At 36.5% G+C, this 16,760-nt stretch overlaps 1 protein-coding gene across 1 annotated transcript; it reads left to right on the forward strand.

Moving 5' to 3' along the window:
- The first annotated feature begins 6,696 nt into the window (after positions 1-6,696).
- LOC114275232 (uncharacterized) lies at positions 6,697-16,512 on the forward strand. Its single transcript, XM_082921063.1, has 7 exons — positions 6,697-6,742; positions 6,886-6,944; positions 7,505-7,525; positions 8,261-8,364; positions 11,643-11,749; positions 11,848-11,939; positions 16,165-16,512. The coding sequence occupies exons 1-7, from the start codon at positions 6,697-6,699 to the stop codon at positions 16,201-16,203; spliced, it is 468 nt and encodes a 155-aa protein (XP_082777189.1). The 3' UTR covers positions 16,204-16,512.
- The last annotated feature ends 248 nt before the right edge of the window (positions 16,513-16,760 follow it).

A 16,760-nucleotide genomic window follows, 5' to 3' on the forward strand; every position in this document is an offset into this window, starting at 1 on the left:
CAGGCTTACTCGGCCCATCTCAAGTGATCAGGCTAGGTATAATGTCAAATTCTACACCGATAGTTTCTTTGTTTGGATGCCGTGAAAGTTTAAGGAAACAAACAATTAGATTTTGGCTTAATAAATATAAATTGCAAATAAGCTAGTTGAATCCAACCTGTCAATCTCCAATGTCAATCAGACATAAATTATTATTTAAAAAAAAAAAAAAAACCTTATGCATGTCTCTATAAGTTTCTGAAGAATTTCTGTATATTAAATTGTGTGTTTGGTTTACAAAGAGTGCATCAATTATATAGCCCTAATCTATGACAGAAAAAGGAAATACAAAGAAAAGGAAATTGCCTAATTCCTAATATACAATATATACAGTATATATTCTCACACCCCCGCTCAAACTCAAGGTGTTTTAGCAAAAAACACTGAGAGTTTGCTAAGAAGAAACTGAAACCGAGTGGTAGGGTGAGTCTTAATGAAGAAGTTCGCAAGTTGCAAAGCTGATGAGACAAAAGGAAATGAGATAGAGCCAGACTGTAGATGTTATCGGACAAAGTGACAATCAATCTCAATGTGTTTCGTCCGTTCATGAAAGACAGTATTGTGAATAATCTAAATAGTGCTGTGGTTGGCACAATAGAGAGAGGTCGGAGATGACTGAGGTACACCTAAATCAAAGAGAAGACAACGAAGCCAAATAAGCTCAGCAGTAGCATGAGCCATAGCACGGTACTCAGCTTAGACAGTAGAGCAAGTAACAACAGTTTGTTTCTTGTTTTTCCAAGAGATCAAGAAATCGTCAAGAAACATGCAGAAACCAGAGGTGGACTTGTGATCAGTAACATCACCAGCACAATCAGAATCAGCATAGGCCACCAAGTCTAAAGAGGAAGTAGATGACTACAGCAAGCCCTGAAAAATGGTACCCCGGAGATAGCGAAGCATACGAACCAAAGTAGCCCAATGAGTAAAGCGAGGAGCAGAAACGAACTGACTAACCACATGAACAGCATAAGCAAGATCAAGGCGAGTGACAGTCAAATAAACTACATAACCCACCAGCTCGCGATAAACCGTGGGATCATCCAGAGGGACACCATCAGTAGAGTTGAGTTTCATATTAAGCTCAATAGGTGTATCAAAAACCTTAGTATTAGTAAGACTAGCATGGTGAATAACCTCATTAGCATACTTGGCTTAAGACAGAAAATAGTCTTTTGGAGAAGAGGCAACCTCAATACCAAGAAAATACCGTAATGGACCCAGATCCTTCATTTTGAAGGTGCAGAAGATGTTGCTTGACCTCAGAGATAGTAGAAGAGCCAGAACCAGTGATGATCATATCATCCACATAAGGTAGGAGAGCAACAAAACCAACCGAGGTATATTTGAGAAACAAAGCAAAGTCAGAAGTAGAAGGATGGAACCCAAGCTCGGTAACGGTAGTTTGAAAGCAATCATACCAAGCACGAGGAGACTATTTCAAACCATGCAGAGCACGCTGAAGACGACAAACCTTCCTAGAAGAGTGGAGAAAACCAGGGGGAGGACGCATGTAGACCTCTTCAGTGAGGTACCCGTTAAGAAAAGCATTCTTAACATCCATCTGATAGAAAGGCCAATGTCGAACAGCAGCAACAGAAATCAAGGTACAGACAGTAGTCATCTTGGCAGCAGGGGCAAAGGTCTCCTCATAATCAATACCATACTCTTGTGAGAAACCCTTGGCAACCAAGCGAGCTTTGTAGCGCTCGAGAGAACCATCAGAATGAGTCTTGACTTTATAGACCCATTTGCAACCAACCAAATTCTTGCCAGTAGACAAAGGAATTAACTCCCAAGTGTTAGTCTTCTGTAAGGCAAACAACTCATCCTCCATAGCTTGAACCCAATTAGAATCCTAATAGGTCTCCTTGTAAGACTGAGGTTCTGAAAAAGAGTGAATAGCAGACCAAAAAATACGATAGAAAGCAGAAAAATATGTATTAGACCAACCCAACCTATTTGGAGGACGACGCTCATGAAGAGGATAGCGGTGGGCAGCAGGATCAGAGTCGTCAGAAGAAAAAGGAGCAGCAACAAGAGTAGAGACAACTGGTGGTGGGGGAGCCTTGCGACGAGAATAGGCTAACAACGGAGGAGAAGAAGCAGCCGAAGGAGAAGAAGCAGCCATAGGTGACATAGACGGAGAAGTAGGAATGACCTCATGAGGAACAGTGGCAATATACTCATCTGATGGGACCTCAAAAGGAAATGGGTCAATGTGAACCAAATCCTCTTTGGAAACAAGAGCAGTAAAAGGGGAAAGCTGAAAGTAAGACAGACGTTCGAGAAAGGCAACATGACGGGAGACATAGAGGCGACAAGAGACAAGGTCGTAACAACGGTAGCCTTTCTGAGTAAGATTGTAGCCTAAAAAGACACACAAGACAGACCGGGCACTGAGTTTGGTTCGATCCTTACAAGGAATGAGGACAAAACAAGCAGACCCAAAGATATGTAAGAGGGAATAATTAGGAGATTGGGAATACAGAGCCTTATAAGGGGATTGACCAGAGAGTAGGGGAGTCGGCATACGATTAAGGAGGAAAGCAGTGGTAAGAACTGTCTTACCCCAAAATGGTGTTGGAATAGAGGCAGAGAGAATGAGTGATCAAGCTGTCTCAAGGATACGACCATTTTGGGCAGGAGTATCAGTACAGGAGGTTTGGTGAATGGTGCCCAATTTTGCTAAATACTCACAGAATTCAGTTTTAAAGTATTCTCCACCCAAGTCAGACTAGAGTATTTTAATTGTGGCCCCAAACTGTGTAGCGATCATAAACTGAAAGGTACAATATATCTAGTAGAAGTCAGATTTATAAGCCATAAGATAAACCTAGGTATAACGGGTACAATCATCAACAAATGATACATAGTGCGCAGAACCTCCTTTAGTGAGAACATTAGAAGGGCCCCAGACATCAGTATAGACAAGAGACAAATGGGAAGTAGAAATAGAAGTACTGTTATTAAAAGGTAAAGTTGTCATTTCAGTAAGTTTACATCCTCGACACTCATTAATTTGACTAGGAGAAATTTTACCTAACAATCCTAACTGAGCTAAAGACCACAAGCGGTCAACAGACAAATGACCTAAACGAGAATGCCATAAATAAAACTAACTCGACTGAAAATCTAGTATGAAAGTGCAACGGGGGAAGTAGATAGAGGAAGATGTAGGCTTTCCACCACATAGAGATCTCCAACTCTACGGCCGGTCCCAATCTGCTTCTTGAACACCTAATCCTACACACAACAGACAGAAGAAGAAAAAATAACATCAAAACCAGAAGCATCAAGCTGACTAATAGAAAGCAAGCTAACAGACAGTTGAGGAACATAAAGAACAGAGAGAATAGTAATAGCAAACAAGGCAGAGGGTAAAACAGACCCAATAAATAGGACAGACATACCAGACCCATTAGCAGTATTAATAGTAAAAGGAACGGGAGGAGGAATCCAGTTTTGGAGTAAAGAAAGGTGGGGAGTCATACGATGAGAGGCACCAGAATCAAAAAACCAAACAGAAGAAGGAATACCTGAAGAGGACCCAAGCAAACCTGAATGAAGAAAGGTGAGAGCAGAGGCAGAGGAAGATGATTGAGAGGTGGACCAGAGATGTTGAAGCTGGGCAATCTGGGCACTTAAGAAAGCCAAGTCAGGATCAGAAGCCGGCGTAGATGTAATATAAGCAGCAGGAGGGCGAAAAGTACTCGGAGCAAGACCTCAGAACTGTAGCTGAGACGGCTGAGCAGACTGACGGCTCTTCTTGGGACAGTTGTACTTCCAATGATCTTTTTGATGGCAGAAAGCACACTCATTTGATGCTAAGGGCCCCTTTTTTGGCTTGGCAGAAGACTGAGGCTGAGAAGCAGATAGAGTCGCCAATAGGGGTGGCTGTGCTAAGAAGACTGAAGAAGACACGGTCTGACTGACCGTCTTGAGACGAGTTTCTTCGGAAAGAAGCTCACAAACAATAGCATCCACAGAACGGAGAGGAGAACGGTGAAGGATGCCACCACGGATAGCCTCGTACTGAGGAGGGAGAGCCGTTAAGAATTGCACCAAACGACCCTTCTCCCTAAAGGGCACATAAGCATCGAGGGCTGTAAGACGAGAAGGTTCCATAAGAGCAAGTTGATCTTAGAGACCCGTCATCTCAACATAAAAATCCTGAATAGATTTATCCCATTGACGAGCATTCTAAATAGCGGACTCCAACTCATAGCATTTGAAAAAGTTGGACTGCTGATAGACACTGAGTAAATACGTCCACACCTTCTTTGCCGTGGAATATTTAGCCTTCGTTTGGGAAGTGGGTTGGCTTTTTGGTTTTTTGGCTTTTTTGGCTATTTTAGCCTGGGCTAAAAAGTCTGGTTTGGGAAGGGCTTTTTGGTGAGGTGTCCATATGTAATATTACTAAACTGCCCCTGGTATTAAATTTTGTTTTTATTTGGGCGGCTGTCCTGACAGTGACGTCACCAACCCAGGCTAAGTTTTTTTTTTTTTTTTTTTTTTTTTTTACAAATAGTTTTTCATGTGGTTTTTATTTTTATTCTATTTTTAATTTCAATTTGTTTTCATTTTCTGTAAAATAATAAAAAGTGAGGTTTTATTTTATTGTCCTGTGTATTTTAAGAAATTATTTTTAAAACTCATAACCAAACACATAATTCGAAACTCCATACTACTTTCACAACTCTACACTCAAATCATAACCAAATACATAACAAAAAAATTAAAATATTTAAAAAATATTTGTATAAAATAGAGTTTGGATTTTTTTTATAAAAAATTTTAAAATTAAAAAAATTTAAATCGTAATATTTTAAAATTTAAATCATAATATTTTAAAAAAAAATCGTAATATTTGAAATTTAAATCGTAATATTTAATTTTTGCCTTATTTATTTATTTTTTTGCCATATTTATTTTTATTTATTGTTTTATACATTAATTATTTATTTTTTGCCTTATTTATTTTTATATTTATTGCCTTATTTAATTACGTGGCGAATGGTAATTTATGTTTTCATGTTTTCTTTTTTAAAAAAAATTTCAATGAGCCGTATCAAACACATATCAAAATTAAAAAAAAAAAATTATTTTAACAACAAAATTTAAATAATTTAAATATTCAAAAATTTTAAATAATTTAAAATGTTAATATTTTAAATTTAAAAACAACTCTACACTCAAGTCATAACCAAACATATAAAATGAAACTCAACTAATAAATTATTGAGTTAACTCATAACCAAACACATAACTCGAAATTCCATACTACTTTCACAACTCTACACTCAAATCATAATATGTTAAATCGTAATATTTTATTTTAAATATTTAAATAATGTAAATAATCTACAAAATTGAATAAGTAAAAAATTAAAATAAATATTCACAAAATTGAAATCGAAAAAATTTAAATAATTTAAAATGTTAATATTTTAAATTTAAAAATAACTTTACACTCAAATCATAACCAAACACATAAAATAAAACTTAAGTGATAAATTATTTTTAAAACTCATAACTAAACACATAACTTGAAACTCCACAGTACTTTCACAACTCTACACGCAAATCATAACCAAATACATAACCAAAAAATTGAAATATTTAAAACTATTTTTATAAAATAGAGTTTGAATTTATTTTTATAAAATATTTTAACAAAAAACAAAAAAAAATGTTTTTAATTTTTTTTTTCAACTTTGTTTGTTCTGGGAAAATGTGTTTTTTGGGATTTTTTTTTTATTTTATTTTTTGTTTGTGCTGCCGCATGTCCCTTTTTATGAGGGGTAGTTTCGTAAATTCTCCTGACCGTTTATTGTTGCCAACCAACTGTGGCTCTTTTGTCCTTTATTGGCTAAATTAGCCTCTTTTGGCATTTAGTGGTTAATTTAGCCCGGAAGCCTTTCCCAAACGACCCCTTAGAGAACATTATGCCAATGCAATCTTTCATAGAATTGTGGAACCAAATCAGAATCTGGGTATTATCAGAATCTTGCCTCATATCCCTCTTTCTTGATTCAGATGGACAAGGGATTGAACTAGAAACATAACCCCACTTTTTACGAGAAAAATTTTCATAACACTAACCCAATAAATATAATTGGAACCAATTAGACGACAAACTTTTGTCTTCAGACACAGTGAGAACTCAGAAAGGTCAGATTATAAATACCAGAAAGTCTCGGGGTCAGAATGAAATAACCAGCAAACCAAGAATACTTAGCAAGCACACCGCCAAAGCTGAGAACCAGATCCAAAGCTGAATCAGAGAGCAAACCCGAATACGAGGGCCAGAGGTGGTTCGCGACTTGTCTGAGACAGAGTACAGCAGCAATCGCGAACCAGAAACAAAAATCGCGAGTCTGATGATGGCCAGAATTAGATCGCGACAGTCGCGATGAAGAAGACAGAGATGTGTGATCTCAGGTCGCACAACGATTGCGACTTCTGTTAGGGTTTTCAGAGCTAGAAATTAGATGGGTCGACCACGAAGGAGAGCCAGAGAGAGAGGACGAGCTGTGACGAGCCGATGACTAGATGGGTCGAACCGTTGGATGGGTGCGACTACCAAATAGCACAAACAGAGAAGAAATCCAGATGGGTTGACTGAGACAAGGCACAATCACGAACAAGAAGGCAATGGAGACGGCTCTGAGGTTTCGGATCAGAGAACGGCTGATACCATGTAAGTTTCTGAAGAATTTCTGTATATTAAATTGTGTCTTTGGTTTACAAAGAGTGCATCAATTATATAGCCCTAATCTATGACAGAAAAAGGAAATACAAAGAAAAGGAAATTGCCTAATTCCTAATGTACAATATATACAGTATATATTCTCACAGTCTCAACTCAATTTACCCATCTTGCTGCAATCTTCTTCTGCTTGGTATTCGCACACTGATCATACACATGTAATATTATTTGGATTGCTATGTTGGATTTAGTATTGGACTTTGAACAGCCTCTTTTGCTAGTGCTGCTTGTTTCCTTGCTTAAAACCTTGCGTTTATTTTGGGATATGGCTATGCATTCCAATTATATGAAAAATGTGTGAATGCGGAGTCTAATTGTGGGAAAATTGGAATGATAAACTAAATGTTAATATAAATGTTTGTGTATATATCTGTTTATATGTATTGTTTGTGTTGTTGATGAATGCTTTTTATAATCAGTAGATGTTTAAAGTAAAATGATTCTCTTGGTGGACACATTATGTACCGTATATTGAAAATCATGCTTTTCCATTGTAATTTTTCTGCTTAAAGAAACATTATGATATGAAATTGATATTTTTTTGAAGTGATACTATTTGGGTTTCAGTAGTGCTATAGGTATCACAATTTTGCTTCTTCTTTTCTTTCATTGATTTTGAGCAGATGGAACTACCTCACTGGACTGACATTGTGAAGACTGGTAGGTTCAAGGAGCTTGCCCCTTATGATCTAGATTGGTATTATATCCAAGCTGGTAAGATTTCTCGATGGGTGAGTTAGTGTGTCGGTGAGCATATGCTTGTTCACAATTATGTTGGTTTTGCTTGAATGATTTGAAATTTGTTGGTCATGTATTGTGACTTAGATGGTTCCTGGTTGTTTATTATCCAAATTTTGTGGTGGCTTCCATGTCAAGGAAGATATACCTGAGGCAGGGTCCACTACAACAAAATGCACCTTTGCCAACCAAATTTGGCAACTAAAACATTTTTCGTCGCCAAAAGTTAGACATTTGGCGACTAATTTTCCCTATTGGTTGGCAATGTTGTGAATTTTAGCTACTAAAATTTTTTAGTAGCCATATAATAGCTATTGGCGACAAACAAAATTTAGTCACTAAAAACATTCAAAATAGGCGACCAAAAAGTATTTTAGTAGCCATATAATAGTTATTGGCAACTAAAAATTTTTTTGTCGGCGTTTGTCAAAATTTTAGGCTACTAATTCTGTTTTTAGTCGGCGTACGCTGCCTTTTGCCGACCAAAAAATTTTCGCCGCTAAAAAGAGGGTTATTTTTTCGGGAACTCTTTGCTGACTAAAAAATTTAGTCGTTGATTAATTAGTTTTTGCCGACAAAAGAAATATTTAGTCACTAAAGGCAAGAAATTTGTTTTGGAGGGAAGCGTAAATATTGGCGCCCTCCCCTTTGTTTCAAACACACACAGACCACTCACAAACACAGACCACTCATCACCAAACCTGACGCCAGCTCCACCGTCGCACGTCGCTGGCCACCGTCGCTCCCCACTGTCGCAAGTCGCCACCGCCACCGCCACCGCTGGAAATCACGACCGCTACTGCTGCAAATCACAGGTTTTTTGTTTCTCTCTCTCTATCGCTCTTGGTCTTCTCCCTCTCGAGCCATCTCTCTATTTCTCTCTCTCTCCCTCTCTTCCCGTATTTCCCCATCTCTCACACTTCATCTAGGGTTAATTTTTGTGTTGATTTCGTAAATGGGCTTGGTTGAAGTGTTTGATTTGTACGAAATTAATTAAATTTTCATGTCCAAAATGGGTTTGATTTTAGTTTTGTGGGTTTGATTTCGTTCTTATGAAATTATGGGTTTATTGTGTTTGAATTGAAATTATGGATTTTAGTTTTATGGGTTTATTGGGTTTTTTTGTGGGTATGATGTTGTGACTACACACACTCTCTCTCTCACTCTCTTACAGTTTCAATGACTTCTTCCATGTCCACTGCCTTGCCAGTCAAATGAAGACTCTGTTTCTATCTCTCTCTAATTTGGTAGATTCATTTGAAGAATGAGGTATTAAAGAGAGGGAGAGGGAAACTGAAACTTTATTGGTTTATTAGTAGTAGGATGTAGAAAATGTTTCATGTTCGATGAGTCATTTGAAGGGGCTAAATCTGCAGTTTTAATACAGGGGAAAAAATTATTGTTGTTGTATGCTGGGGATACAAGTGGTTTCGAAGGACTATTGTCATTAGTCATGTAAAAGATATAAAAATTTGTAACTCTTTATGTAATGTTGTTGCTTGAAGTTTTTCACTCAACTTGAAAATGAATATTTATGTGCCAGTGCCATAGTATAGCTCAATTGGTTGAATAATTGCATGGAAATTGGGTTCCAGGCTCAGCTTCAGCTAGCAATGAGTTGGAACTGCATTTAGTTTTCATTGTTTGTTAAACTGTTGTGCTTGTGTTGCATTATAAGTTTCACTTAAGATAGTTATACTTTGTTTATACTGTTACGACAAATTTCACTCTAAGATCCTTGATGGGTTTTGATTAATTGATTTCTTTCTCACTCGCACATGTTAACAGAGGCTTCAAGGGTTTGCCATATGCTTCGTTGTTGGTTTAACTTTTACACTCTTGGTACGTTCAAACATTGAATACTTAAATCATTCTTTTATGTTAATTGTAGTTAGCACGAATTTTTTCTCTGCAATTCTCCTTGTGCTCTGCCTAAATGCTGCATAGGAGTTACATTGGGTTCCTAGATTGAATATTGAATTATCTCTTTGGTAGTATAGAAAATCTATTTCTGCTGAGCACTTGAAACCCCAATATTATAGCTTAGAAGTGGATGAGGGTTTTGTTGTTTGAATGTCCGTTCTTATTTTTACAGTTTGAGTTGACCCTGGTGTAACTAGTGATGGTATTAAACTCAACCACTGCTAACCAGTCACTTAGACTACTAAATCAAAGAACAAGCAGATCTAAACATCAAGTGATGAATTAGTTAAGTGGGAGTTTGAGCGCCCATTTGTAAAAGTATCTTGAGAGCAAGAGTCCTATAAAAGCATCAATATACATATATAAGTAGAGACATTTATCAAGTGATTTTTTATGCATCAATCGTGTGCAAAACTAATTATATCTATTTAAAAATCAACCAAACGCATTTCAAATAATGTTTTTATTTATAGTCCATAACATCAAATGGACTTTAGGGAGAAGGGGGCCCACAATTGCATAATAAATAAAATTAGCACTTAATTACAAATAAGATATTGGTTAAGTTTATTAAGGTATTTAACTAAATATTGAATTTACCTGAAGTATCATGGTTCAATAAATTGAGCTAAGTGAAGAAGAAGAGATGAGAAGAGCTCTGCATCCTGGTTTGAACTGTGCAATCTTCACAATATAAAGTGCAACACACAGGATGTTACAAAAATATTTGATGTTGTATCCTACCACATTCGCATTGTAAATAACAGGACTTAAAAAATTTATCAAAAAAATAAATTGAGCTAAGTGAATTAGATAAGTAGTTGAAATGACACTTGATAATTTGATAAAGGCCAAGGTTAGAAACAAGGGCCATTTTAGTACAAGAAATTTCAAAATTTTAAGTTAGTCTTTTTTACCCACCCTCATGGACACTTTCAAATATGTCGTTCTTGTTTTTGGGTCCGTTACATTTGCAACTTCTTTTCTTTTGTGATTTATTTAGGGTGTTTCTTCTTTTGACTAGAACCATGTTTCAATAAATATTTTATTTTGTTTTCTTAAGTGTTTCAATTGGAATGAGTTCCTTGTAAGCCTATAGGAAATGTTTAAGTTTTAAAGTATATGTTGAGATCAATATTTTAACCTCAATCTCTTCATAAATTCAAAATGCAAACACACTAGAAAATGTGCTCACTAATGCTTCTCAAAGCATGGCCATGTGAATTGTGGAACCCAAACTATTCTATATTCAACAACCTGATATTGCTGAAATCTCAAACTGGAAAATTCCAAAATAATTAGGACCACATATTCAAACTTAACAGGGCTAACTTTGTGATTCTCTATCCCTAAATCGCAATGTATTCTTAATTATCGAATCATAGAATCATATCTTAATATTCACATGTTTTAAGATTTTTATGTGATCTAACGATCATGATTGCATTAAAGTGGGAGGATAGAGAGATTTGGCACAGAGGATCTTTAACCCTGAGAGATACACAATGCATACCACGTGAAAGAAAAATTATTAAATGCACCTAAGCATCAGGTTCACGACAATCACAAATTGAAATCTCGCATATTGTCTTTCCAAAGCTGACTTGAGTTATTAGTTAGTTATGGGCATATCTGATGAAAAAGTATTTTTAAATATTATTGTTAATAGCAATTGTGAAATTTTTATCTTTTACTGTTTCTTCTTTCCTGGAATAACAGCATTAAAAGGAATACCAAAATCTGTGAGAGAATAGAATACATATATGCTTTAAATCTTAACTTCTTGACCTGAATATGTTTCCTGATTTTTTCCCATTGCTGTTGCTCCTTGAGAAAGCTATTTTTAGATGTTAAGTTACTTCAGTCATTTGATCTATGTAGTGGTTTCACTATGTGGGACTATTGGTAAACTTTCTTGGAATGTTGAGATGCCTGAATGTACCTGTTCATCTTTCAGAACTTGTTAACGTAAATGTTCTCCAGTTACGATTACCTGCTCCCTTTTCTGCCTATGCAACAGTTTGATCGACAATTGTACTTTGCAGTTCTAATTTAAGCTCATTTACTTGACTATGTTAGTCTCATTTATAAGGGCTGCTATGGTTTTCCATGGGTTTTAATACTTTATTGCAGGCTAGTAATGGAAATTTCAATTTTCCATTTCTTTCAGTGACAGGACAAAATATTATCTGCTACCATCCCTTGTTCTACACATAAAGCATAGTGAGTCCAAGGATTCCGCTGTAAGCCAAAGAATTTTGCTGTCTGGTCCTGCAGGTGAACAAAGCCATCTCCTTGTCCTAGAACATTTTACGATCACCCTCAATCAAAATTTACTACTACAGTGTATAAAGTTCTTTGCAAACATTTTACAGGTTCTGAGATATATCAGGAGAAGTTATCAAAGGCACTTGCTCATCACTTTGGGGCTAAATTGCTTGTATTCCATAGCCGCTTGTATCCATCTGTAAGTAGCATACCTTTCCAATTCAAATAAACTAATTGAAATACTTCTGCTTCAATGTTTGATATGTCTCCTATTTCTCCAGTTTGGAGAAGAGGTAGAATTCAAAACCCTTAAGAGGGTTATGGTTTAGAGATTTATGGGTACGGGGAGGATTGCAATTCAATGATAAACTACTTAATTAGATTGTAGTTATAGTTTACCAAGAAAAACGATAAATAACAAATGCTACCTAGAAAGCGAGTACATGTGGGTTGTCCTATGGAGGGCTTCTTAGAAAAATAAGGAATGGGAATTAGCAAAAACTCATAAGAGAATCAAGGTTGACAGAAGGTTGGGAAGTAGTATGCCTGGTTCACTATGCCTATAGAGAAAGATCATGAGCAGCCTGTCATTAGTGGGTCAGGTATTCCCTTGTTCATTGTATTGGTTGCGTTCCTCCAGGTTGATCATTCAGTTCTCACTCAGTATGCTCAACAATTCTAGTAAGGAAGTTTGCATTGTCACTACTGTTGTTCAAGACTGAACTTCTTACACTCAAACAATAGACTTCTTTTTAGAAGATTACAATGTAATTTGGGGCCCATCTTTAACTGTTTTAAGAAACCTTTTCATTTGAAGTTTTTGAAGGTTTGAAAATGAAGACAATGAAATATAATGCAAAATGATTGTTTTTTATGTTTCCCAAAAGAGTCCATTTTGCAGGAAAATTTCAAAAATAATTGTAAAAAGCACTCTTCCATTTCATTTCCTGTGCTATTTTTATTTTGGTATTGATTTTCAACAACAAAAAGTAGTCTTCAAGAGCAACACAAGGTAGGCCCAAGTGTTTTTGTCATATTAGTCTGACCAATTTGTGAACTGGTCAAAACAATTGTAAACTCTTCCATTTTGTTGTTTCTCTTTCCAATTTCTCCTTGTTTTTATAAAAGCAGACCTCACAAATTTGGTTTTTGTACTCAATATTTCAATGTGATATACATGAGATCTGAGATGTGCCCATGTCCTATCTTACCTTTTGCATTTGGAAAATGTTGCAATTTGTGACTCTACTCTTGGTTGTCAAACATTATTTGGAAATTACTAAAAAAATTTGTGGACAAATTACTTTGGCCGTCAAGGTTCGAGCCTATTTGCATTTCTAGTGCTTAGAGTTGATGAAATGACACTTTCTAGCTTCTAAAACTCTGTTTGGACTTTGTTTCAATGCTTTTATCAATGGTGCAGCATTGCATGTACAGGAAAAATATGCATGTGATCCGCATGTCATGTAATTTTACTTAATTGATCATTTCAACCGTTATAGATGTAGTGATCAAACCAGTCTCAAGTTAGATTCTAGATGTAGAATTAAGTAAATTTATGGGAGTGTGATAGTCTTAGGTCAATGATGAGGTTGGTGAAGAGATGGGTAGTCTTAGCCGAAAAAGGCCTTTCGGGGCCGAAAATTCAAAGTAGCCCCCGAACCACTCTATGGATGCCACGGGTAGCTTCCTCGTGACAAATAGGATCTGTGGGGACAAACAAGATGTAATTAGCACATGTAGGTTGAGAGTTGGCGTGAAAAACGACATAAACTTAGTCGAAAAAGGCCTTTCGGGGCCGAAAATTCAAAGCAGCCCCCGAACCACTCTATGGATGCCACGGGTAGTTTCCTCGTGTCAAATAGGACCTGTGGGGACAGATAGGATGTAATTAGCACACGCAGGTTGGGAGTTGGCATAAAAAACGCCATAAACTTAGCCGAAAAAGGCCTTTCGGGGCCAAAAATTCAAAGCACCCCCGAACCACTCTATGGATGCCATGGGTAGCTTCCTCGTGACAAATAGGACCTATAGGGACAGATGGGATGTAATTAGCACACGTAGGTTGGGAGTTGGCGTGAAAAATGACTAACTTAGCTGAAAAAGGCCTTTCGGGGCCAAAAATTCAAAGCAGCCCCCGAACCACTCTATGGATACCATGGGTAGCTTCCTCGTGTCAAATAGGACTTATAGGGACAGACGGGATGTAATTAGCACACGTAGGTTGGGAGTTGGCATGGAAAACGCCATAAACTTAGCCGAAAAAGGCCTTTTGGGGCTGAAAATTCAAAGCAGCCCCCGAACCACTCTATGGATGCCACTGGTAGCTTCCTCGTGTTAAATAGGACTTGTAGGAACAGATGGGATGTAATTAGCACACGTAGGTTGGGAGTTGGCGTGAAAAACAACATAAAATTAGCCGAAAAAGGCCTTTCGAGGCCAAAAATTCAAAGCAGCCCCCGAACCACTCTATGGATGCCACGGGTAGCTTCCTCGTGTCATATAGGACCTATGGGGACAGACGGGATGTAATTAGCACACGTAGGTTGGGAGTTGGCATGAAAAACGCCATGAACTTAATCCAAAAAGGCCTTTTGTGGCCGAAAATTTAAAGCAGCCCCCGAACCACTCTATGGATGCCACGAGTAGCTTCCTCGTGACAAATAGGACCTGTAGGGACAGACGGGATGTAATTAGCACACGTAGGTTGGGAGTTGGCGTGAAAAACGCCATAAACTTAGCCGAAAAAAGTCTTTCAGGGCTGAATATGTTGCACAACCTTACATTGATTGTCATTTTTTAGGGGCTACATGTTTTCTCAGCATTGCTGAATATGCTGCACAACCTTAAATTAATTGTCATTTTTTAGGGGCTACATTTTTCCTCATAACTGTTGAATATATATGTTGCACAACCTTACATTGATTGTCGTTTTTTAGATGCCAATGGACTTTTAATCCTATGCACTTTGCGTTGTTTTGGTTCCTAACATTTTAATAATGTTAATTTTATTTTTAAAATATTATGATTGACGGATGAAACCACCTCAGCCAAAAAATAAAAATAAGAAACGAAAAAAATCCCTTTACGGATCTATTAACTTTTTTTTGCGTGGTCTTATGTTCAAATGCTATATGGAACTAATGGGTGTAATTTTTCTTTTGTAGATGGTTTTTGGTATTGATATGTGGATCTTCTATTTTTGTGTATGGAGGATAATTTACAAATTTGAACATTCCCACTTTTTTTCATCCTTTGCTTTGTGTGGAATTTGGATGAATCATACATATAATTTTTGGCGGAGTACATAATACTTTTGACATGGAACTTATATTTATTGCCGTGGTATATAGATTACTTTTTGTCGTGGTACATATTACCATGGTAATTTGTACCATGCCAAATGGTCATTACAATGCATAGTAGTAAAAATATTTTTATGTACGGAAGACATTGTTTTGGTATGTTGTCTATGACATTATTATATATAATTGAAATATATATAGTCACCAAAAGATAGCAATTATATTATAGGCGACAAAACCTTTGGTAGCTAAAAAAATTTAGACTTTAGCCGATTAACCCGTGTAGTAGCTAAACAATATATCGAACTTTAGGCAACCAAACATTTAGTAGCTAAAACAATGTAGATGCACAAGAAAAACTATTGGCGACTAAAACTTTGGTCGCCCTAGATACTTGATGTTTTGGCGGCCAAAAATTTTAGTAACTGAAAATGTAATTTAAATTAAATTAGTAGCTTTGGGCGACTAATAGATTAGTCGCCAATTTAGCGTCATCAGCAACTAAAGGTTATTTTGTCGCCAATACTTTTTACTTTTGCCTACTAAAACATTAGTTGCCATTTATAGGACTTTTGGCGACTAAATAGTTTTTAGTCGCCAATACCTTCCCTGACAATCTTCCCACGACAAATCTAGCGACAAAACATTTAGTCAGAAAATATTTTGGCGACTAAAAATTTAGTCACCAAAAGTGCAATTTCTTGTAGTGGTCTTGGTGTTGGTGCCTTCTAGAGGATTTATGGTGGAAGTAAAAGGAATGGAAGTCGTCCACCTCATTTCTACAAAAGCATTGGGGCTGTTGCGCGTCAGATTCTTTAGCAATTGCAAAAGATGAACATTATTGATATTGATGTGAAGGGGTAAGCTAATGATTTACTTTTGGAATTATTTTATTTATTAACTCATTTATTTCATGATTATGTGCTATATTTAATATCCGGTTTGGCAATTATTAAAACGATGCTTTATCTTTGTTGGACCTAGATGTGAATCAGTTACAAGCAATATGTAATGCATGATTTTCTTTAAGCATATTTCTTATTGCTAGGTTGTCAATTAGTTCGCTAATTTATTATTTTTATTTTATTTTATTTTATTTTTGTGGTTTGGTTGTATCAGTGGGAGAAGAATCACATCCAATGGCCAACAAGATCTTGACCAAGTTGCTGGGTGGATTGTAGTTGCCCCTTGATCAAATGAATCAATGAGCTCTGCTACTGATCATTTTGATAAGTCTCTAGGTTTTAATTTTAGTTGGTTGAAAAGAAGTTGCTACATTTTTTTTTTTCAGAACAATTTTTTGGTCCCAACTGCTGAGTGTTTATGAACATGTTTCCATTTTGTTTTCTTTGGCCATTGATTTTTTTGAGTTCCAAGTGTATTGCTATGCCATGGTGCGCGATGTCGGTTACTTGAGACCTAAAAGCCCCGCACAAGTAATATGTATTGGAAAATTTTTGTTTGTCACCTTATAAGTTTCATTTGAGGCTTGGAATCTTGGTTGAAATTGGCTAAGAAATGCAGATTCATGGTTTATTTTTGGATGCTCACTGTAATTATCTTTGTATGCTCTGAATTCCACTGATCTAGTTAGAAGATCAGAATTATCAATTCCAAGTTAAATTAAGTTATTTGCATACACAAAATGGCTACCACAGCCAGTTGTGAGAGGTCTGAGGTTTTGATTTTGGTGAAAGTTGGGGTGGCATTGACCG

This window comes from Camellia sinensis, chromosome 1 (genome assembly GCF_055761805.1).
Source record: "Camellia sinensis isolate YWXY chromosome 1, ASM5576180v1, whole genome shotgun sequence".
NCBI lineage: Eukaryota > Viridiplantae > Streptophyta > Magnoliopsida > Ericales > Theaceae > Camellia > Camellia sinensis.